This window comes from Vigna umbellata, chromosome 4 (assembly GCF_029865625.1).
Source record: "Vigna umbellata cultivar VRB3 chromosome 4, Vumbellata_1.0, whole genome shotgun sequence".
Classification (NCBI taxonomy): Eukaryota; Viridiplantae; Streptophyta; class Magnoliopsida; order Fabales; family Fabaceae; genus Vigna; species Vigna umbellata.
The window spans coordinates 50,213,118-50,238,378 of NC_142168.1; the positions used below are offsets into that span (position 1 = coordinate 50,213,118).

The 25,261-nt window shown below is 32.5% G+C and overlaps 3 protein-coding genes, 1 long non-coding RNA gene and 1 pseudogene across 4 annotated transcripts; 4 read left to right on the plus strand and 1 right to left on the minus strand.

Annotated features, from left to right (window-relative positions):
- The first annotated feature begins 594 nt into the window (after nucleotides 1-594).
- Nucleotides 595-2,883, plus strand: LOC148200484 (UDP-glycosyltransferase 74G1-like). The gene is made up of 2 exons (XM_088112521.1): nucleotides 595-1,512; nucleotides 1,905-2,883. The coding sequence occupies exons 1-2, from the start codon at nucleotides 865-867 to the stop codon at nucleotides 2,637-2,639; spliced, it is 1,383 nt and encodes a 460-aa protein (XP_087968647.1). The 5' UTR covers nucleotides 595-864; the 3' UTR covers nucleotides 2,640-2,883.
- Nucleotides 2,884-3,184: 301 nt separating this feature from the next.
- LOC124848168 (laccase-14-like) lies at nucleotides 3,185-7,023 on the minus strand (annotated as a pseudogene).
- On the plus strand, nucleotides 4,607-5,860 carry LOC148200485 (uncharacterized). The gene is made up of 2 exons (XR_015785883.1): nucleotides 4,607-4,824; nucleotides 5,400-5,860. It is a non-coding gene; the product is annotated as an uncharacterized LOC148200485 (long non-coding RNA).
- Nucleotides 7,024-22,508: 15,485 nt separating the features above from the next.
- On the plus strand, nucleotides 22,509-25,261 carry LOC148200486 (uncharacterized). Its single transcript, XM_088111359.1, has 5 exons — nucleotides 22,509-22,693; nucleotides 23,469-23,581; nucleotides 23,741-23,871; nucleotides 24,242-24,302; nucleotides 24,652-25,261. Exons 1-4 carry the CDS (start codon nucleotides 22,567-22,569, stop codon nucleotides 24,288-24,290), a joined length of 420 nt encoding a protein of 139 aa, XP_087967485.1. The 5' UTR covers nucleotides 22,509-22,566; the 3' UTR covers nucleotides 24,291-24,302; nucleotides 24,652-25,261.
- Nucleotides 24,673-24,996, plus strand: LOC148200487 (dnaJ protein P58IPK homolog B-like). The gene has a single exon (XM_088112962.1). The coding sequence runs from the start codon at nucleotides 24,673-24,675 to the stop codon at nucleotides 24,994-24,996; it is 324 nt and encodes a 107-aa protein (XP_087969088.1).

Genomic DNA, 25,261 nt, shown 5'->3' on the forward strand with positions numbered 1-25,261 from the left:
GTTCAAGCTATCAGTTTAATCTTTGGAAGAAAAATATATTTAAATTTATCTCTGATTGTTGAAAAGTTATGCAATTACGTCGTATTATTAAGTTTTGTGAAATTATTTCATTATTAAAATAATATTCTTAAAGACTAATTTCACAATTAGGGATTATTTTGGTTTTAAGCTATATTAAAGACTTATTTTGATTTTTTTTTATATATTCAAACTCCAACCTTAATACGAAGAACAAAAAAATCTCATGAAATAGCATTATGGTTAGTTGTGGTCAAAAGAAATAGCCTTTAAAGAAGTAAATTAGAATTTGAATTCTATGTTATTCTTTTGTCTTATGCTAATATTATTTCTTTCCATCTTTGAATATATTTTTCAGATCTTACGTAAGAAAGTTTCTTTTTTCTGATTTTCATTTTAGTTATAGGCTAAGTGATTGAAATTAACGTCTATATTCGTGAGTTGTGTTCCACAAGGATTTCGTTTTTATTCAGCAGTGTCCTACACGTATTATTCTCTGCATCTACTTTTTTAAATATCCACTTTTTATTTTATCTGGGGGAGGGAGTTGAATTCACAATTTTTTTTTAAATTTTTCTTTCAAACTAATTAAACTAATCTAACTAATCTTATAACGCTCCAATATCAGACAGTTGAAGATTGAATCTAGATTTTTCTCTTATTGTGCATTTGAATATTGTTCATTACATTGACCGAAACTAACCCTTTGCACTGAATTGTAATAACATTGATTGCAGCATTTTTTAAATCAGCTATTGTCTCTTTCTCACTGAATTTAAGTATTTGAAGCAGACAGCAATTGACACAACAGTGTGGTGAAGGAAAACACAAACCTCGGAGCAAGAAATGGAGGAGAGGATAAACTATGTGGCTCACTGTCTTGTTCTACCTTATCCTGCACAAGGACACATAAATCCTATGCTTGAGTTTTCAAAACGTTTGATTCAGAGAGGAGTGAAGGTCACACTGGTAACTGTTGTGTCCAACTGGAAGGTCGTTAGCAGAAAAAATTTCACTTCTATAGAAGTTGAGAGCATATCAGATGGCTACGATGAAGGAGGCCTTGCAGCAGCAGAGAGCCTTGAGGTTTATCTTGAAACCTTCTGCAGGGTTGGAGCACAAACTCTCGCTGAGCTTCTTCAGAAGCTTGCAGGATCAAGCCACCCTCCAGATTGTGTAATCTATGATGGTTTCATGCTTTGGGCTCTTGATGTTGCAAAGAAATTTGGGCTACTTGCTGCTGCTTTCTTCACTCAGAGTTGCACAACAAACACCATATACTTGCATACTTATAACAAGTTGCTGGAACTGCCTCTTACACAGACAGAGTATTTGTTGCCAGGGTTGCCAAAACTTGAAGCTGAGGACTTGCCATCATTCTTGAACAGATATGGAACCTATCCAGGTTATTTTTATGTTGTTGTGAACCAACTTTCCAATATTGACAAAGCAGATTGGGTTCTTGCAAACACATTTTATGATATGGAGCGAGAGGTAAGTGAGTTCACTAGCTGAAAATTCTGTTCATTTATTTGATCTGTTCTTGTTTGATGAAATGACTTATAGACAGTAGTAGTTATTTGGGTAAATGTTATTTAAGTTTCTTTAAGGTTTTTATCAAAGTTGGTTCTAGACTCTACTTTCAAAACAATGATTTTGGTCTCTATGTTCTTTATATTTGGTAGATTTTGTTTCTCTTCTTAAGATCTTTATGTTTTGGAAAGAGAGACAAACTCTACCAAGTGATGAGGGCCAAAATATTTACATTTGGAAGCATATGAAGTAAGGCTAATTTTTATCAAAATTGAGAGATCTAAAACACATTTTATCCTAGTTTTTTTGAGTTGGTTATTGATGATTAGATTTTGAAATGAAATTCATTGTAGGTTGTGGATTGGCTGTGCAAGATTTGGCCATTAAAGACAATAGGACCAACCTTGCCATCTATGTACTTGGACAAAAGACTCCAAGATGACGAGAATTATGGTATTGAAATGTATGTTCCAAAGTCAGAAGCTTGCATGAAATGGCTTGATGATAAACCAAAAGGGTCAGTTGTGTATGTTTCTTTTGGGAGCTTCGCAGGGCCGAATGTGGAGCAAGCTGAGGAACTAGCTTGTGGTTTAAGAGATAGTGGAAGTTATTTCATATGGGTGATTAGAGACTCTGATCAAGGACAGCTTCCAAAGGGATTTCTTGACACAGCAGAGAAAGGTTTAATAGTCAATTGGTGTCCCCAACTGCAAGTCTTGACACATGAGGCTTTGGGGTGTTTTATCACACACTGTGGTTGGAACTCCACATTGGAAGCTTTGAGCTTAGGAGTTCCAGTGATTGCAATGCCACTGTGGACTGATCAGATCACAAATGCAAAACTTATTAAAGATGTGTGGAAAATTGGAGTCAAAGCTGTTGCTGATGAGAAAGATATAGTTAGAAAAGAAACTATCACACATTGCATAAAAGAAATATTGGAGACTGAAAAAGGAAATGAAATAAAGAAAAATTCCATCAAGTGGAAGAATCTGGCCAAGAGTAGTGTTGATGAGGGAGGAAGTTCCGATAAAAATACTGCAGAATTTGTGAATGAATTGGTTCATCGCCGTGCTGCATTAAATTAATGGGAAAGGAAGTGCTCATAGAAGTTTTGTGCCACAGCCAAAGTATGCTATGCTGATTCTGCTTAGAATAATCAACTTGACAAGGTTGTAAATTTAAGTTTTGGTAAAAATTGTTAGCTTCTGCATTCTGAATTTGTATGTCTTTTAGAACATCCGTTATTTTAGCATGCAGTTCTTTGTCATTTGTGTAAGATGATTTGCTCCATCATGATAAGAATGTATTTGTCTCTTGTTGGACCAATAATTCAACAGTTTGCAACATGTCTACATAAAGCATCTCACATGTCATCAAAAGATGTCAATAAATCAATACCTCTAAGTTAAAGAAAGGTTCATTAAATGCACTGGACTGGGTATGTATTATTCCAATAGAGTACAAAATCACAATCTGGTAACTAGAGTTGACTTCACTTGACTGTGATGGTTTTATAAGGTTTTATATATGATGTGATACTAAGTAGATAAATTAAAAATAAAGAACAAACCATTAATTGGGTTAACAAAGTTTCCCAATTATAACTGTTCACAAGACATGCTAGCAAATGGAAAAGAGAAAAAACATCATTGACAGAAACATTTCTACAAAGTTTGACTTTACTTTAAATGAGCTTAAAGTTAAACATCATGGTATATATGTTTCTCTGGTCTGTAATCCACGCCATTCAATAAATTCATACGGTGATATGAGATTTACATCCTTTTCATTAAGAACAAGGTGGCATGTATTTAGGAGGTGGAACCATACTAGTTTGCATGGTACCTCCATCTCTTACTATGAGCACAGTATCCATACCCCAGCTAGTGTGCCTCTCAAGATGACAGTGCATGTACCAAACACCTGCAAAAGCAAATTAATTGAGTGTTATTTCATATATTGTTGTTTCAAACTAAATGCTAATTTCACTATCTGTGAGTATGTGTAGCATGCGAGAAAAAACTACCAGGATTATTAGCAACAAATCTCATTGCAAGCCAGCCATTCTTAGGAAGACCAATGGTATTAACTTCTGGTGGATCAATTAAATTGTAAGATTTTGGATCTGTCACGTTGTTGAAATTTCCTGTTCCCACACCCAACAAAGAAGCTAAAACCATGAAGGTGCATGGCATGATTCTCTGCAGTGATAACACTGGTTCCCTGCCACACAAGTTCAACAACCTCATTATAGTCAAAAATTAGCACCCTTGTTCCTGTGCTTGGGATCGATGTATTGCTTCCTGTATCTCCTGTGAAGTTGTAAAAGAAAGGTGGTTGATCCGGAAAGTCTTCACTGAAAACTCCTGATATGTTCCTACCAATGCATACAATTTATAAATGTTACTTAGTTATAATATTAAAGAGCAATTCCTGGCTGAGTCTTAATATTTTACATAAAATAGGGGGATTGTAAATGAAATAAAAACATATACCAGTAGTATGCCTCTAGAATATCAATCTGTGGGATCTGAAAACTTATATTGTTTAAGCTTGAAGCTAATCTTTTTCCATTAGGTCCTAAACAACTTCCATTTGGGTTTTGACAAGGGAGTTCATTCATGGATACTGTCATATAAATTCTTCTTGTCACATTTATTGGCACATTAGCAGGGTGATCTTGGCTTGCCAAACCCCTCAAGCTCTTCGTAAAATTGAATACTGTTCCTGAATCATTCACTGCAGGAAGCACAGGCATGGGGATGGATGATGGTGATGGTTTAAAATTCTCACTGTACTCAAGAATAGCTGTTGTTGGGGAATTGTCATATATATCGACGCCATCATAGAAAGGACTAGCAGCAATGTAATAGAGACCCTTTGGCTGGTTTGCTGAGACCAACACATCCATTGTTTGTCCTGGGGTTATCATGATGAAACTGGTGTTTAAGGGCTTTGTGTAGGAACCATCAATGCCTACAAGTATAAGGCTATGATTAGCAACCCCAAAGAACATCTCTTCGTTCATTGCTGCATTTATTATTCGGAAAAGATATGTCTTTCCATGATCAACTAAAAAGCGACGAGTGTTCTCTGCAAAACAAAGCAATGTTGATGAACAAAGTGGTGAAACACGATACCAAAGACAAGAATTACTTGCAGTTTTACAATCTATAATACAGGTGCATCTCTAAGATATGTAGCACAGACACTCATACAAACACTGGACACTAACACGGATACAAACACTTCGACACTTATAGTTTCCAGGTAAGACATGGGGACACGAATCTATATGGGTATTCAAAAAATTTTTGTATCTATTCTTATTAACATGGTGTTAGTAACATGCCAAAATTTTTTCAGAGCACAAAAGTCTCATCCCACTACCTAGTTGAAGTTACATGAATCATGCAGTGGCATTAGACTTGGTTAAAAATCAAAATTTTGTCAGAGCACAGAAGTCTCATCCCTTTTAACAATACAATCTTATTCTTCTCAGTAATGTTTCCAACAAACCTTTTTTCCATGTGGGTTTGTGCATTCTCTATGTTTCAAGTCCAAAATGGGATTTTGTGTAAGGGATATTGAAATATCATTCATGTATCTACAGTTAATAGCTTAAGCTTTTAGGATAGATTTTCAAGACATTAATATACCTTTTGAGCAATTGTAGAAGTCACCAGGTTTGCCATTGATTGTGTAAGCATCTGATGCATTGGGCTCTGCACCAGTTGCCCTGGCCTCATTTACAATTTGCATCACATCTCCCTTGTACCACTCACCTGAAAGATCACCAACAAGCATAATCAAGAGGTTGTGTGTGTGTGCTTGAATAAATACAGGATTTGAATGGAATTTCCATGGACAGTTACCAACCAATGATAAGAATGTTTTGTCCACAAGGTTCAGGGAAAGGATATGTTCCATTTGCTGGTAAAATGACAATGGCACCATGGACAGTGGCACGTGTCCAACTACTGTGTGCATGCCACCAAAGAGTTCCTTCTTCCAATGTAAAGGCCACCTTCTGAGTGAAACTTGTTCCTGGTGGGATAGGGCACTGTGTTATGTTCTCAGGTCCATCTGACCAAGGATCCCTTGGTTCCCTCACACCATGCCTGTAAAAAAGGTTCCAACTTTTTCACCTTTTCCTACTTTTGGAGGCATGTAGTTATTAATCAAATTCAATTCACACACCTCAAGTTAAGCCATAGTATCTGTTTTGTTACTGATTAGTATATAAAAAATCAAAAGCATTTATTCTCTATATGAGGAAAGAAAAGAGAGGAACAATTTTTTTCTTGGTTTATGCTAAAGACTAATTCCTTCGCTGTAGAAATCATTTGGGTGTCCTTATAAATTATTTTCTATGCATATGATCAGGAATTGAATCCCTGAAAACATGGTCAAGGAGCTTAACTACATATCACTTGTGCTGAACATAATTTGGCTGTGTCAATGAAAATTTATGCTATAACTAATGCATGTGGTTGGGTTGTGCACAAACATGAACAGGAGGAAGCAAAATGATAAAAAGAGAGGCAAAATGGGAGATTTAACCAGTGAATAGTGACCCCATATCTTCCTTGATTATGGACAGTGACAAAAGCTGTATCTCCTTTGTGAACACGAATGGTTGGTCCTGGAAAACTATCATTTACTGTCAGTATGCTTTTTGTGCTGCACAATCTCGTGAAATTCTTTTCCTTCAGCTGCAACAAACCACCCAAATTAAAAATATCACACCCTTATCACTTATCCCCTTTTCTTCACTTCAAAAACCAAACACAAAGGCCACTTTAGTAGGTGTGAGTTTGAGTAATGAGAAAATCTTCTGTTATCACTTTTGTTAGTACATTGAAGATGATAATGATGTGTGATGCATAAGAAAACTAAGAGACTATCTCTATGTTATAAAGATTCTAAGTCAATTTGATAAGAAAAATTCTCCCCTTCTTAGAAGGTAAGAACGATATTTAATCACTACAAAACACTTTATGTGATGGAATTTGGAAACATACAACAAAATCATAATAATGAACGTTGCCTTGGCTCTTGGAGATAACCAGAAAACTCAAAATAAGAAGTAGGACATTATGATTCTGTGAGATGATCATTTTACTGGAAGCAACTGCAGGATGATAGGTTCTATCTTACTTGTTTGGTTTTCATGTAGACTGATTTGAAGTTGTTATATAGGTTAATTTCATGAACCTTAGAGATTCTAAATGGTCTTTAACTTCATTGGTACAGTAACCACACACGTATTTCTTAGGTACTAGTTTCCTCTTACAGTCATATTTGTAAATGATGTACGTTTTCATAATATACTGTACTTTCCTAAAGCAGGGGAATATATTAATGTATCTTCAATTAGACATTATTGAAGCTTGAGTGAGCACGTAAAATTTCACTTGGGATAGGTTTTCCTTGTTTGTATGTAATGCTTTAATTCCTTCCAGTCAAGGCTCTTCTACACATTAAGAACAAAATGATAAAGAAATCTACAAAAGAAACAACTATGATAATGTTAAGCACGTACGGACATGGCTAAATTAGCCAGAGTCTGAAATTTGTGTATGATGATGATACATTGCATATTTCATATTCTACATTTGGTTAATTGCTTATTTTCCTCTACTAAGTTCTTGTACAAAATCAATGGTGATTACATGCAGTCGACAAAACTTTCTCGGTGGCGAATACATGGTTTTTGTGAAATATGATTTTGGCTATTATCGATGAATCTTTTGAGGTTGGTAAGTCACTGGTGAACTCGTATAAGAAATTATGATATTTTTTCCAATTTTTTAATATATTTTTAACTTTGTTATTTTTTAAGGTTCATTTGCTTACTCGGTTAGTATCTGCTTTTAAACATGCATATATAATTTTCACCAATTAAATTCTTTCAGTAAAATTGACAGTCCGTGCTAAGTACTTTTTTTTTCTCTCTGTTATGCTATCTTTTTCTCTCCCTTCTTTATTCTTCTCAATGTTGCATGACAGAAATTAGTTATTATTTAAGTGATGATTTTAAGTTTGATAATAAGTTTCAATTAAAAATCTGATTTGATCTAGTAATCAAATTTTTAATATGTTTCAATTGTATTTTTGCTGTGTGATTTCATTGTTAATTCAGATTATAATTACTTTATAATAAAATGATTGTTTTGTATTGTGAACGTTTATATACATGCATAGAAAATATAAAACAATAATAATTTAATCAAGTTTAAAGTTTTTAATTCAACTTTTATCATTAATTGAAATTACATTATCATTTGATTTAATAATTTTAAATATAATATAATAAAAGTTATAAAATACTAATTATTAAATAGCCATTGTTTTATGTATTTATAAAATTCTAAAACGTTATTATTTAATTTTCTAAGTTCAAAGCATTATATTTAAGAGTGTAAAATTAATTAGTTACTCCATCTCAATAAATGATAACGACTCAGTTAAACAAAATGTAGACATTTTAAATACTTAATAGAAATTTTTAAAAAAATTTAATTAAGAGTATTTAAATTCAAGAAAGAATTAAAATTTAACCAAGTTTTTTAATTTTTTATTTAAAATTAAATAAGTAATTATAACATAAGAAAATTGTGACAAATATTTAATTAAAAGTATAAAAAATATGACTTATAACAATTTTTTTAATAGAGTTTCAATTAAAATTAATATACTTTTATAAAATTATAATTTAAGTATGCGTCTTGAAAGAAAGAAATATAATTGGTTAGAAATGTAGGTATGAAAAGCCACTAATTAAGAGTTAAGATTTTGTAATTAAAATATAAACTTTGCATACTATTTTGAATGACTATTCCTCTTGAACATAGTGTTGTCAAAATGAGTTGTAACATGTGGGTCAACCTGGCTCACCACGGGTTTGAGCTGGGTTGGGTTTGAAAAAAATGTAATTTTTTTATGCGGGCTAGTTTTCAACCCAGTTCATTTAGAACTCGGCTCACTTAGAACTCGGCTCACTGGGTTGAACCCGTGGTGAGTCGAGTTGGCTCACCAACCCACCTAATTTAATTTAATTATTTATTATTTTGTATTTCAATATTATTAGTTAGCATTTTTTTTATTATATTGTAGATGGTGATTAGAAAGATGTTTCAAGAGAGAAAAATATTATAGATTTATGTATTCCAGACTCTAGTATTATAAATGAACAAGTGATACAAAAATTATCAATATAAAAACTTATTTGTTGATCTTTTGTACATGTTTTTGGATTACGTTTGGATTGTATGATACTCTTTTTATTTTGAATTGTCTTTAGAGTTTAACATCATTTTAGAGTGACGTTTATTTAGATTTGAATTAAAAAAATTATAATTTTTTATTTAAAAAAAACTTATAATTAAATGGAAGTGAGCCAACCCATGATAGGTCGAGTCGGGTTCGAATTTTGCAGCTCGCAAATAAGTGAGCCGGGTTGGGTTGCTCACTAAGTGACTAAGACCCGTGGTGGACCGGGTCGGGTCGAACCTGCTTACCAGTTTTGACAACTTTACTTGAACATATTAAGTGATGAAGAACAAAAACATTTTTAATAGGTGAGTACTGATGTGAATGATTGTTTTTCTTTTCCCAAAATTATAGTACAAAAGTTTCTCTAGCAGTGTTATATATATATATATATATATATATATATATATATATATATATATATATATATTAATGAAATTTGTTAGAGATTATGGATTTACTAATGTAAAGAATCCAAATTGATGAGATTTAGTTAAGAGAAAAAGTTGGGCGTTGCAAGAAGAGCATAGGAGAGATAAGAAAAAATGCAGATTCTTTCGCTATGTCAGTACGGAGTTAACTCCGTTTCTGCCAATTTAACGGAAGGGACTTGATTGGTGCAAATTATACCACATGTGGACGCAATACATGCATTTTTAAAGCGGTACTAAACAGAAAAAAAACCTCCCAATCTAGGGACTAAGTAAGTAATTAAGCCTATTTTTAATGTGAATCTCAAACTCATATATAAATTCTTAACATAGACTATATAATAACTTTTGCTGACCGATTGATCTTCTTATTACTTATAAAGTGATTGTACTTCAGAGGATGGCTTTACTAGTTAGACACCGTTTTCAAAGGGAAAAAGAAATATTTAGGCTCCCTAAAGGAGGGTACAAACATAGGTTATATAGATTTCTATAAATTTGTTGCTAACTTTGAGCAAAGGGAGATCATTACCACTTACCAAAGTATGTTATTCATTAAATTTGGAGTATTTAATCAAGACTGACAAATTTCCTTTAAGAATGTAACAAAATTTAGTGATATTTGAAAGAGATTTTAAAAGGTTAAAATATATAATAATGGTGTTTAAAATCATATAAATTTGAATGGATTATTTTGTTAACTCGATTGGTGTGGATTTTGTGTGATTTTTTTACTTATGTGTATAAATATCATTATGATGAAACAATCTCGTCTAACTATGTGACCCTTTTATTCTTATCCATTTTTTCTCAATCTTAATATGAAATAATAGAGTTCATTGTTCAAATTTAAAGGAAATTCAGGTATTTGTATGTGGTTATTACTCTGTGTACCATATAGTTGGACGTCCTTACATGCCAAGAGAGAGACGAATGGCCCAACCTAGCAAATACTCAAGAAGAAGCCAAAAGAAACTCAAAGACCCGTCCGACCTGCTATGAGTAGAGGTCGAACGACCTATCTCAAAAACATTCTCACCTGAAAAACTATAAATAGAGGTCAAATATAAGAGCTAGGTGATCACATTTATTGTGCATTTAAGGCTATAACTCTAACCCCCGTATGAATTGTTTACTAACTTAAGCATCGGAGTACCTTTGGCAGGTACCCCCCGGTCGGTTGGAGCAAAGGTGAAGACACAGTTAGTCGAACAACTTTGGAAGGAAATTGTGAAGTTGTTTGTAGAAGTTACTTGACCCTACACGCGAAACAATCTGGCAACTTATGAAATTTTGAAAAGAAAGAAAGGGCTAAAGTGCAATTAGAGGAAAATTTTGGACTTCTGTGTAATTTTAAATAAAATAAAAAGGGTTGAAATGTAATTTTGGACAAGTTTATTTTAAAAGATAATTTGGAGAAAATATATCTTAAAGATAATATTTCCCAAATCATTTTGAATCTAGAAAAGATATTATCAAATATTCTCAAAAACTTATTAAATCTGTTGAATATTTGAAAGATATTATATATAAGATAAAATATCTTATCAACAAAAGATTCAGAGCCCAAACCCAATCAAAGCCTATATAAAGAGACCTAGGGAAGGCATAACTCATTCATTCTCAGACTTCTCCACTAGAAGTAAGCATCCAACACTCCTCTCACTTTTATTTCATCATGTGTTTTACTCCATTCATGGAGGGCTAAGCTTTTAGGACTATTCCACTATAATTTCATTATGGATTATGAGGTTAAGTTGAATTAAGGCTATTGTTTCTTTTGATTATTGATTTGAGTTGCTCTCTTTCTATGTCTTTCATCTCTCAATCATATTAAAAACAATGATTTTTGCATTATAAAGTGTTTGAATCTACATGCATATTAATCATATGAGTTCAAGGGTTTCTAGGTTTGATTGAGAATCTACTTTGATTAAATTTAGGAACTTTCATATGATTAAACGGGTTTTTGCTATCAATTGAGAATGTACTTTGATTGGTGGTAATAATTTCAACTATAATTAATTGAGAATTTACTTTGATTAATTAGCTTTTAATTTGATTAGGAGATTTAAGAATAAACATGATTAAACACAATAGAATTTGATTGAGAATGTTGAATTCATTGTGAATAATCTAGAAAGGTCTTGCATTTTATTGAGAATCTACTTTGGTTAACTGCATGATCGCCCTCAAATTAATTAAGAATGTACTTTAATTAATTTGAAACTTGAACAATAATCAATTGAACAATGATATGTAGATAATCGATGATGACTCTATCTTGGAAAAGTAGTGGAATTAGCCTATTTCATCATAATTGTTTATAAATTTCCTCTTTGTTCTTTAAACATTAATTTCATTAACATACTTTCTCACTTTTATTCTTGAGCATTGCATAGCATCCATAAGAGTCAAATATTGAAAAATAATTCTGTATTTATTGGAAGACGACTCAGGGTTACTTAACCCTATTTACTTTCTTGACTACTAATTTGGCAATACTAAAGTTGCCTTGAAAAGTAGTATTAATTTGATAATTTCAACGACAACGTATCACTATGCATGAATGTTACTTTATTTGTGTTGAACATGAGTTTTATGATTTAGGTTTTACGCTTTGCTCAAAATTTTTAATTTTAAAGTCTTAAAACTAATTTAACTAGTTGTAATATACATTTTAGTTTTTCTTATTGTAAAAATTCATAGGAAATATTGTAAAGTTAATTAATTAGTTATTTAAATTATAATTTTAGATATAAATACTGGGTGAATCATAATTTTCATTTGAGATTGAATACATAATTATTTGTATTAAATATTGAATTGTGTAAATGGTTTGGAGAAATGATTTTTCATAATTTTTAATAGGTGTACATTATAAGTTTATGCGTAAATTTCATAAGATTTTGGTTCGTACTGTAACATCCCAGATTATATAGAAGCATATAACATAGTAAGTCCACATTTAAATAAAAGAGAACAGTTAGAGTAGATTGTAAACAAAGTAGTTAAGCTTACAGTCATCCCAAAATGAGGCATAATTTAAAACTTAACCGCAAGTAGAGTGTTTCAAAAGGATAGGGATCACCGGGAAAATCCTTAACAACTAAATAGTAATTCAAAATACAAGAAATACTAAGAGAGTCTTAAGGAGACTAAGCCGCAACATCGCCTTCCTCTAAAGCCTGCTCCAGAGGCACCTCATCCATCTCTGCTCACATCCAAGTGGATGATCATTGCAAAAGAAAGCATACCCAAGCAAACACAAACACACAAGCAAGGGTGAGCTAGATATAAAAATCATGTTATAACAATCATAGGCAACATGCAAGTAAGGGCGAATATACTATACTATACAAACATGACTTGTTGCACTTAAACTTGACTCGTCCGGAGTTATAATGATTGTCGAGCTATGGCGAGTTATGCACTCATGGTGGCTTCTACTGTTTTGCAAAGCCATTGCCAATGGGTTTCACCCTACCACACCCACGAGGTTAATCCGTTATCACTCACCTTGGGCCATACTGGAAGCACCTAAGACTAGGACCTCCTGCTACTCCTCACCACATGGTTCAATCCTCTCTACTTGAGAATGAAGGACCATTGGAGCGTCAGGAAAACCCCCAAGACTGAGCTACCATGCAAATCATTCTAAATACACTGAAAAGGCACCACCATGTATCCCCCTTGAGGATCATGGAATTACGTCCAATACTAATACTTTCCACTTTAACACCAACATGTTCATGCATACATAAACCTTTAAAGCAACTAGAACAATTAAGTAACATAACATACTGGAATAAATAGGAATATAGGCCGAATAGAAAAAATAGCAACCCATAATGGGCAAGATCGAACACCCTGTGAATGGTGGAGACCGAACGGTATCTCATTTCCCAAAGGACAGGACCGAACGGCCCATAAATGGTAAGACTGAGGAGTGACCAAACACTATTAAGGACCACTCACTAAGAGAGACCGAACGCTACCTTAGACCGAACGCTACTTAAGAGACCATCCACTAAGACCGAACACTACCAAGACCACCCACTAAGATCGTACGCTACTTAAGAGACCAAACTCTCTTTAAGAGACCGAACGTTACCTGAGACCAAACGCTACTTAAGAGACCATCCATTAAGACCGAACGCTACCAAGACCACCCACTAAGACCGTACGCTACTTAAGAGACCAAACTCTCTTTAAGAGACCGAACGCTACCTGAGACCATCCACTAAGACCGAACGCTCAATAAGACAGAGCACTAAGGTCGAACTCCACTTAAGACCAAACGCTAGGACCGAACGCTCAATAAGGCAGATCACTAAGGCGGAACTCCACCTCAGACCGAACGCTAAGACAGACGCTAAGACCGAACGCTCAATAAGGCAGATCACTAAGGCCGAACTCCACCTCAGACCGAATGCTAAGACAGACGCTAAGACCGAACGCTCAACAAGGCAGATCACTAAGGTCGAACTCCACCTCAGACCAAATGCTTAGACAGAGGCTAAGATCGAACGCTCAACAAAACAGAGCACTAAGGCCGAACTCCACCTTGGACCTAACGCTCAGACCGAACGCTATTACGATCGAACGCTAAGACCGAACGGTTATCAGTTGCGAAACTGCATAATTCTGCAGAATTTCTGTAGAATTATGAACAACACCTAACCCAATTATTCCTAACCATTTTTACTAACTTCTAACACCCTTAGTTCTTGTTTTATACTTGACTAAACTCATCTAAATGGTTCTGAACAATCCTACTACCATTCTAAAGTGATTAAGATCAAGTTTTGTCTTTTGAACATCAATTTCCACAACTTAAGGACCCAATTTTGATTTTTACCACTTCTAACATGTTCTAGTCCAGTTTTATGATCCTAACAGATCACAAATGACTTGCCTAAGATGTCCCCAAGCCCAATTGTGCCCAGAACCCCTACTTCCCAAAATTACTACCTCACTTCCTCTCAAGTGACCCAAAACCCTTATAGAATACCAATTTTTCCATCCATTCACTGTTACAACATGTCTCTCAGCCCAAACGCATCAACATAGACATTATAGAATTTAAGTACATCTCAAAACAGTTTACATACATTACAATCCAGTTTCACAGTCATTCAACCCAACACATGCAACTAAATCTTTCCAAATCAAAACACAATATCAACAGTCCAGCAGCACAACACTCAACATACAGTTCATGCAACCAATTAAAGAAACATTCAGCTCCCCTTGCCTTGAAACTTCTTTGCTCAGCTCAAAGACCCGCAGCTCCAGTACCCCACACGCGAATAATCTAGACAACATCCTACAACCCGCAATGCGGTGACCAAGAACAGCTCTTAGAGCTAGAATGAACGGAGGAAAACATAAAGAAGGGTACACTAGGCATATGCCACTTGCCCTAGGTCCCAAACAGCGGGGAACAGTGAAGAGCTACTTACCCGCTGAAGAATGAAAATCTATTTGGATGGTTGCGAAGGTCTCTACGCCGCGGTCACTTCAACACCACCTAAACCAACATGCAACCACTAAACGTGAGGGAAAGGTAGAGAGAAGGCAAAGAGAAATGGAGGACCAAGCTTTTTAGAGAGAGAATGGGAAGCTGAGATAATGAACTCAGATATGAAAAGTCTCTCCTAAGGTCATAGTGCCCTTAGTGTTATGGGTCTGGCTACTTCAACATAAGGCTCAACTGCCATATATTTTTATGGCCTTACACGTACTATTTGGTATTGTTTTTTATACATATTTTAGTGTGTTATAAGATTCTGGTTCATACTATTTGGTATTAATTTTTTATACATACGTGTTATGAGTGACCATTTTCATTTTTATATTTTAGAAATCAATACAAAATGCTACCAAGGAACAACACAATAAAAGTCGACAAGAAAATTTAAATTATAAAATATATTAGGTGTGTTATATATTTGGTACATATTTTATTTAATGGTCAATAATTGGTTTAATATAAAAATATTAATTTATTTGACTTTTACTATAACAATAAATAACTAATTATTTAAATATTTTTAATTTCACATAGTATTAACTTTTCAAACGGTTTTACAATCAATTTATTGAGATATTATATATTCCTGTACTGGTAACATTATGAGTTTTCTCATAATATATTTTTTAATCAATATTTTGTGGAACTGTTCGATTAGGTTTAGAATTAGATTGGTTAAGGTCTTAAATAACTTAACCATGCTCACAGATTGGTTGAGTTCCAAAACAACTCGATTGGGTTCAAATATAAGGTAGTCGAGCTTTGTAACAATAGCCACGGGTAGATAATTTAACTAGGTCGACCATCAAAAGGGAATAACTCAAGCAATGATTGAAACAATTTTGTCAAGCTTAACCGGTGATATCAACATTTTGTTCATCTTTTTCGACTTTTAAATGAGTTAAGACTATGAAACATTTACATTCTTCTTTGGCTTTCTACCATACTTGTTGGGACAACAAAGTTGGGAAATATCAACTTTTTTTTACTACAATCTATAAGGATATACAATTGTCAGATAACTAATCCAATCATAAGATTATGTCTAAGTCTTGTAGGAGTGAGCATATGAGGTTTACTTTAATATTATATTCTTCTACAACTATTGGACATCGATGACACATCCTCAACTTTTAAATTAGACTAGAGGCTAGAGTATATCATAAGATCGTACTACAATTCTCTCATTAATAAATTCAACTCTTTTATAAGAGTTTCTTAGACAAAGGAGTGTGTCACTAAAAAATTAAACAAAACACTCAATTTCTTATTAGCTATCATACAACATCTAATTATAGGTATCTATCCTAGCAACTTCGGCCCATGTCATGACATAGACTCTTATGGTAACTGGGTGTTGCTCACCATTTCTCTTTACTTGAGGCACTTGTTGAGGTTGGACTACCTCCTTTATGTTAAATGGACAATATCTAGCAAAGTGTCCTTCCATTGATGGGTAAGGTGTAGAACCGTCCTAGATTCTTAAATTTATCATCGTACTCGACCACTGACTTATCTCCTTGCACCAGTTGCAAAAATTCCATTTCTTTTGCATATCTCACACCATCCGGGAAGTATTCAGCATAAAACTTCTTCTTGAACAATTCCCATGTTATGGCTTCCCCATCTTCTTCTAGCATGAGCTTTATACTATCCCGCCACTATAGTGCTTTTTCAGACAGTTGATACTCTAAGTAAGCTAATCTATTCCCGAGTGGACACCTCTTGGCATAAAAAATCTTTTCCATGTTTCTCATCCATTGATCAGCTCCGTCCGAACTCGTACTTAGCTCAAAATTTGTTAGGTGATGTTGTAAGAAGTTCTCTAATGTCCACTCCTAAGCTTTATAGGATGGAGTTTGAGATGGACTAGAAACGTCCTGTTTTCACCTAGTTGTCTTAAAGCCTCCATGTGTTGTTGTTGAGTGGCTTCAAAACTTATTCAAGATGCTTCTATTTGTTGTAGGGCCATCTAGTCTTATTGCATCATTGTAACGCTATACTATTGAAAGGTTGATGTTATAGACTCTATTGCCCTTGCCAACTTAGGCATATCCGCGATTGGAGAGGTAGGTGGTCTAGGCATAACTCTGATCACACAAAGAATTATCGTTAGTAATATAATTGATTTATTTTATAGTTATTCAAAATATAATTGTATTAAGTACAAAGGTCTCACAATCTTAAGGAAATGCACATTTTATTTTAACTAAAACTTATGCATGACTAAATTTTTCGTCATTATTTCGCTACATCTCCCTCACCTTGCACTAGATAAGTTGTCACTTCCTCATTTGCTCACATATAACACACATGTTATACGATCATTGTACAAACACAAATAAGTAAGGGTGAGTTAACATACAAAACGTAATATAAAACAGGCATCAAATTATTAATGCACATATAACTTCCAATGTCAAGACTCCTATATCAATGCATACAATAATGCAATACCACCATAAAGTCTCTCCACGAGATTCTTGGCCAAACTCATACCATATCCATATTTATCAACCAATTCATTATGCAATATAAAATCATATCATACACATTCATCCCAAATTCATTTTCATATTTTAACTCAAAACAATAGTCAAATCAGTTATGTAACTATGCATACAAATGAGTAATACAATCACCCATGATTTCACCCAAAATGATTAATATACAATCCAACACGACACAGCTTGGTCATTGCATGTCATAGCCTGATCATGGCCTATCATAGCTTAGTCAGCTCGGCCAAAACTTAGCCAGGGTCTCAAAGAGGTCGGTCAAGGTCTTCAACAGGTCGACTAGGGACTTGGAAAACTTGGACAAAACGGCCAGGTTTGCAAATAAGTCAATCGAGGTTTGGAACAACTTCGCCAGGCTCAAAAATAGGTTGGACGAGTTTTAGAACAACTCAGCTAGGTTCAACCATAGGTTGACTGAGCTTTAGAATAAATAGCTCGATCAGGTCGACCAAAGGAAGGATCTGAGCAACTCGACCAGTGATTGAAACAGGTCGAACGAGTTCATCCAAAAATCCATGAGGTCTATAGGTCAATCATGGTCTAAAATAAGTCGGTCAAGGTCTGGGATAACTCAATCATGCTAAAAAACAGGATAGTCGAGTTCCAAAATGACTCAACCAAATTCATATGGAGGTCGACCAAGTTTTTGAACAAACAACTCGGCCAAAATGGAAAACAAGTCGGTCAGACACTTGAACAACTCAATTAGGCTTAGAATTAGGTCGATCACAATCTTAAACAACTCAACCATGTTATAGTAAGTTTAAAAAACTCATTCGGGTTCAAACATAAGGTAGCCGAGCTTTGTAACAAGTAACTCAACCAGATCGGCTAGACAACTTGGCTAAATCGACCAACAAAGGGAGTAGCCCAGCCAGTGACGGAAACATTCCAGCCAGGGTTTATCTATGGTAGAACATTCATTTCTAGTTATTAAAACATTTTAATAGTCAAGCATACACAACATAATCTACTATTCATTGAAGAAAATTTATAAATAGTATTGCTCTAAAAAAAATCCAACAAGCTCATATAATCTATCTCTTCATCCAAAACATATTATTATCATGTAAAAAGAATAGAGTTAGATCCTCTTACCCTTTTTCTAATATTTTCTTGATTTGAATATGTGTGCGCAGAAGCTCGACAACTTAACAAAAGAGCCTAGTCCACCCAGTGATTCCATATAGTTTGGTTCCGAGAAGCTTGGCAGCAAACAGCTTGGTAGTGAAAATAATATTTTGAGTAAATCCCTTCACCAAGAATCAAACAGCTTGGTAGTGAAAATAATATTTTGAGTAAATCCCTATCACATATACTACATTTCTTTTGTTTATACCATTTTTATAATATTTAAATTTATTCTTCATGTTTTAACTCATAAAAATATTACTAATATAATAATAATACTAAAACTATTCTTTTTATTTATCTCGTATAAATATTTTTCACAAGTCTTACGGTACTTTTTTTTTTGCATTGTAAACCTGTATAACTTACAAATAAGAGTACTTTTAGTAAATTATTTCTATTTATAATCAATTAAAACAATAAAATATATATTGATGAGATTGCTCTTCACCTACTCAATTATAACAAATTTTAATATTTTAATTTTAATATTTTAATAATAGTTATAATATTTTATCAATTATCAGATATAATTTTAAGATAAAATCATCATGCATTCCTTTCCAAATCTGGTGGTGTTTCTTTGTTAAACTTTTCCTGATAAATAAGTCAAATTAAGTTGGAAAAAAACATAACTTCATATTTACTAAACCAAATGACCTGAGAATGGTTTTATTAAAAGTAATAAAAAAAGTTGAATGAAGGTGTTAAGAGCATTTAAAATTAGTGCATCAGTTACAGAAATTCAGTTTCAATTATATAACTATACCCATAATATGTAATATAATTTCCAAAAGTACTTATTATAAAGCTAGACTTACAAAAACCCATATGAATTTCAAAAAATAGATATTGTTACCATTTTAAATAATTTTCCTTTTGAAAGTTAGATTCTTGACAGGTGCAAACCACTTTGATAGAAACATTACAATAAATTGAATATAATTAGCTAAATGATAGGTGCAAAAAAGAAGTTTGGTAGAAACATTACCATATATATAATGAGTTAAATGATATCTTTAGTTTTCTTAAAACTACATTCAATGGACTAGAAAGTGGCAAAATTTTGGATCCAATTGATGATGAAGTTAATACAAAATTGGATTTTTATTTTAGAAGGCATTCGAAAAAGTTATCTTAAACACGAGTTTGTTTATTTTATAATAATTTTTGTAGGAATTTGTTGGGTACAAATAATGCTATTCCAGAAACTACACCCACGAAATGTTTTAGCCATGTATAAATATTTAATTTTAGAAATGATTTATCATTTAAAAACTATTTCATTATTGACGGCTATCTTTAACTAAAAAGATAGTTGAATTCTAATACGATTCTAAAAAATATCTTAATTATGATTAATACTTATTACTTGTAATATTTTTTTAAATTGTAGTCAAAACCTTGGTTTTGAGATGTTATTTTAAATGTTTATGAAATAAGACTAATTTGGAACTTCATGAAGTATTCATGAAAAATAATTGAACATATCACAAGCATTAGTGCAAAAGATTTTTTGTAGTAGGAGGTCTTTTTGAAACAGTAGAGTCGCCATAGTCATTTAAACATCTCCAGATATATGAAATTTGTATAGAATATCAAATAGATATTATATGAATATTTAATTACCTTGAACCAACGGTACGACAATTATAAGATACTCAGTATTCATTAATAATTATTAATACATTTTATTTAAGTACTTTTTTTTTAATTTAAGTGATCAAAATAAAATTATTAGTAAACAAAATATTAATATTAATTATGAAAATATATTTTAAAATTTAATTTTATAGATTTTTATTTTTTAAAATTTAAACATATAAGATTGAAGTTCTTTTACAATCTCTTTTTAAATTTATATTTTCAAACTATTTAAAAGTTAATTTGTTCAAACTAAATATATATTTTAAAGATCATTTTGTTTAATATTTTATAAAATATAAAATTTTTTGTGAGTATTCATAAATTTTGTAGATATAAAATAAAAATCAACAAATATTTTAGATAATAAATTTTTCTTTTTTCAAGTGAAATAACGGATAAGTTTTACCTATATCAGATCTTATATGTTGTTATCCCTAATTACAAGTAATAAAATATCAATCCAAACTTCAATAAATTGCAAAAATTGTAATTATCAGCATTATGATTTTTTTCATTCTCTTTTTCTAGTCATGATTAAAACTTCATTGTTATTATAACTTCATTGTTTGTTCTCAATCTCCATTTTAATTCAAATATTCTTTTGGCAAAACATGTATTTGCGAAACCAGATTCTGTATTCTTTTTCTTTGGAAGTACTTAACCAAACCTATATTGCTACATCAATACACGTCCTTTGTTTGCAACTACGTACCAATTTAAAAATTAAAATCAAATAATAATAATTATTAAAAAATCAAAATTTTTAATTCCATAACTTATTTGTAGAATTCTATATATCCTTGTCCTCTTACATCATCATCATCATCATCATCATCATCATCATCATCATCATCATCATCATCATCATCATCATCATCATCATCATCATCATTATTAAGATGAAGATTTTAAAGAACATCGTCAAATAATCATTAACATGTATCATAAACTTTAAAAAATATAAAATAAAAATCTTTCTACTTTTATTGCACTAATAAAAACATCCATGCAACTCAATATTCGTATGATAAAATTCCAAAATAATATGACATAGTACACTAATCACTAGGTCGATCATCTAGGTCGACTATCCAAACTAACCACCAAGATGATTATCCAAACTGACAACTCAAGCTGATAATCCAGATTGATCGTTCAAGCTGACATCTTAAACTTATAACTTAGGTCGACCATCAGGCTGACCACCCAAGCCGACGACTCAGGCCACCTATCCAAGGCGACCACCCAGGGCAACCACCTAGGTTGACCACTAGGCCAACAACCTAGACCAACCATTAGATTGATTACCAGGCCGACCACCAGACTCATCATCCAAACTGACCATCATACCAACCATTTAGGCTGACTACCCAAGCTAACCACTAGGTCGACCACCAGACCGACCACCCAAACAAATCACTAACCCGATCACCCCGACCGGCTATCCAAACCGATAACACTATAACAAAACAACATTGTTGATCGAACACAATATAATCAAATTATCGACGATAATAAATCACTAAACCCTTAATTTAGCTTTTGGTAGTTACAATATGTTCTAGTTTTGAAACAAAATTGTTCTTTGATTTTATTTTCTTATGTAATAAGTTTTATGACATTAAATTTTACATATGTTCAAGAGATTGAATTTAAATTTAATTCCTTTTAAGAAAGTATCATTTTTCATATTACAAATTCATATATTTCTCATATTTAAACACAGTAATAAAAATTATGTGAAAAATATATAAAGATGGATAGAAAAAGTAACATAAACAACAAACAATCCCGTGTTCAAAATTATGATTTCAATGAAAATTTAACTTCCATTGTTTTCAAAATATTTTTGGAAATCATAATTTTTACTATCTATCCATTTATATTTATTTTCATACCTATTATTATAAGTAAGACCAATTATAAAAGTGTTATGTTTTTTTACAAATAATATATGTGCATAATGAAACAAATTTAAATATTTAAAAGGATCTAAAGAATAACATCTTACCACATAGAATCTATCTATCATCATTCTTAAAAAGAAAAGTCCAAAACATTAGTAAAAATAAAATTCAATTTAACACCCATAACTATATCTATATCTATATATAATTTAAATTAAATTAAGTGATTTTGTAAGAAAATAAAATAAAGGATAATTATAAATGTTCTCTACGACTACAATATTATAATATAAAACAATGTTTATACTTTACTGTTATCTAACGACAACCTACAATATTTCAAAAATAATTAATAGAAAAAACATCACGTGATATCTGAATGAGCAGGCAGTAGTATTGGCCGTAATATTGAGCAGGTAGTCATATTGGCCGTAACATCGGTGCATTGCTGTATAATTGTGAAGACCTGTTAACAATAATAATAAAGTTCTGTGTGATAACAATTCTTCCAAAAAGAAACAAAAGAAGCTGAAGCTATTAACACAGCAACATCTCTTCAATGTCCGATGAAGAGACTGTCTTCTCCGGTCACAGGTTCTTTATCCTTCACCGTCGCTCCCAACTCGGTCACTGCTTGCTCTGAGGTTCATGTTTGTGCCGAATGGTGGCAATCCGTTCAGCATAGTTCCAATGGTATTTGTTTTTTCTCATTAGAAACCATACTTTTGTTCTCTTTTCTCAACATATGAATTGGATCAGAGCATATTCTAGGATGAATTTGGAAGAAGTAATTTACTGTTAGAGTTTAGATTAACTATCATAAGATCATGATGTTCTTTATTGATTTTATGTAATACATTAAGTGCTGATCTTTTTCTTCTGTACAGCTGCAGTTTTTATGTTGCATGTTTTAATTTTCTCCATGGATCTAAATGGTGAGATATGTTAATATATGATCTGGTAAAAGTTGAAACAGATCTTCTTTTGTAATTTTTCATATTCATGTAGAAAATTACTCCAAATAGTTTTTATTTTTTTTTATTAGACTGCTTGGGTCTTAGGATAACATGTAATATTTTTCATTGTATGTGTTATATTTCACAACTTTAAATTAAATATATTCATCTTATTTTAATAAAATCTTATCAGAAAGTAAACCCTCTGTGAAAGCAGACTATGGGATGCTGCATAATACTTTATTTTAGATGTTTGTACTTTTCCTACAAGTGTAATATGCTTAGCACCACTGTTAGAGGAAGAAATCTCAACTAGGGTTACTGCTATGTCCTACTCATATCAAAGATATATATATATGAAGATGAGGGAACATAGAAAGAGTACATATATAGGAGCTCAATGTCATTGTTTTGGTCATGTTAATGCAGAGCTTTTTTTTAAGTTGCAACACCATCCAAAATTAGCAAGAGGATATTCAAAGAAATCACAAATATATCTTGTACTGTACCAGGTCTCCTATATCGAAGTACCAAGGAATTTGATTTTGAGTCAGTTGCAGAAATGCTTGCAGTTAAGAAGGCTTCAGAAGCATTAAATCTATCAAAGGAAGGTAGACTGAAAAAGGTATGCTATTTTTTACCTTCTGATTGACAGATTTGGTTGAAAGAGATCTCTTGTTTAGCTATGCAAATTCATGATAAGTTGATGTGAGTGAAAATGTGTTTATATTTATGATAAACTTGTCATGATGGTTTTCGTGTTTTTTTTTGTTATTTCTTGCAGGAGCCTGAAGTACTTCTCTCATGGGAACTTGAAAGAAACATGGAGTTAAAAGAAATATTTGACATCAAGTTACCACCCAAAGATGTTGGGAATGCCTTGCAGCTTTTAGGGTTTGGAGAGTGTTCGGAAAGGTGTGGTTTCTTATTAACAATTTTTCTTGATGTATTTTTTATTAATTGCATTTAATAGTTCACTGATTGAATAACCACAATCTGCAAATTCCTTTAATACTATTGAGGGATGTTACAAAATTGGAATTAATTATTTCTGTCAGTATCATGCAACTTAAAAGTCAAATTTTAGATGATTTTGTAGTGGGTCATTTGATTGAACCTTTTGACCATAAATAATATTCCCTTCTTTTACATTAAATTATATACCCTGGAAAAAATGGTATTATTGTTCAAGCTTAATTCTTGCTTTTAGTCATGGTGTCACAACCATTCATAATATATTTATCAATTGTTTCTTTACTGATATTCTGTGTGTAATTTTAATCAGGCTCTTAATCTCAAGGAAGGAGGAGCTGAAGCCATTTTTGAAGAATTGATTAGTACAGAAAGTATGGATGAACATAACTTCTCTCTTATTCGAAAGGGCCGAGGGTCTTACCCAGTGGGCTTGATAAATTTTTAAGTTTTCTTAGCAAATCGAAAGATATGGTGGACCATCTACTGATGCATTAATTTTATGTTTAAAACAACTCCATTTTAAGATTTTTTACATGGGATCTTATAATTGCATGTTATATAATATTTGTAGGGTCAATCTGAATGTGTAGATTGTAACTTTTTCTTGACTGGTGGAGTCTTGGAGGATTTGTTCACAATTTGCACTTGCATTTAGCTAGTCTGTTCTCGTAAGAGTTACAAATTAAATGTAGCTTGGTTGTCCGTGTGACTCACTTTCAGGTTTTGAAATTTGAATTTTGGATGGAGTGCAATAAAGAAGAGACTGTAAGGGCCAAGGAAATTGCTGAAAAGAAAATGCAAAACAAAGATTTCAACGGGGCTCGAAAATTTGCTCTCAAGGCTCAGCAGCTATATCCTGATTTGGAGAATATTAATCAAATGCTTATTGTCTATGATGTGCATTGCTTTGTTGATCAGAAATTGTTTGGCAATGAGATGGACTGGTATAAAATTCTTCAAATTGAGCTGACGGCTAATGATACAATAATTAAGAAGCAATACAGGAAGTTTGCTCTCCAATTTCATCTTGACAAAAAGTTTTCTGGTGCAGAAGCTGCGATTTAAGCTGATTGGGGAAGCTCAAATTTTCTGAGAGCAGACTTTACTATTGGTTTTTTTTTTTTCTGTTTCTATCAGATGAGCTAACTTGACAGTTCTATTCATATGGATGATTTTGGTGTAGGTCTCCATCCTTGTCATGAAACTAATTCATGGTTGAAACATTTAGAGGATTTGATTATGCAATCATATCACCTACTAAATTATTTTTCTTTGGATTGATTTCAAGAATGTATCACTGTATATTATAAATTGGATTTGTCTAAGAAGT

What these genes read in the sequence shown, in the direction of transcription:
- LOC148200484 (XM_088112521.1), top strand. Translation starts at nt 865, where the DNA reads ATGGAGGAGAGGATAAACTATGTGGCTCACTGTCTTGTTCTACCTTAT. An exon ending in TTTATGATATGGAGCGAGAG is followed by an intron (nt 1,513 to 1,904) that starts GTAAGTGAGTTC and finishes AATTCATTGTAG; the next exon opens with GTTGTGGATTGGCTGTGCAA.
- LOC148200486 (XM_088111359.1), top strand. Translation starts at nt 22,567, where the DNA reads ATGAAGAGACTGTCTTCTCCGGTCACAGGTTCTTTATCCTTCACCGTC. An exon ending in AGGAAGGTAGACTGAAAAAG is followed by an intron (nt 23,582 to 23,740) that starts GTATGCTATTTT and finishes TATTTCTTGCAG; the next exon opens with GAGCCTGAAGTACTTCTCTC. An exon ending in TTTGGAGAGTGTTCGGAAAG is followed by an intron (nt 23,872 to 24,241) that starts GTGTGGTTTCTT and finishes AATTTTAATCAG; the next exon opens with GCTCTTAATCTCAAGGAAGG.
- LOC148200487 (XM_088112962.1), top strand. Translation starts at nt 24,673, where the DNA reads ATGGAGTGCAATAAAGAAGAGACTGTAAGGGCCAAGGAAATTGCTGAA.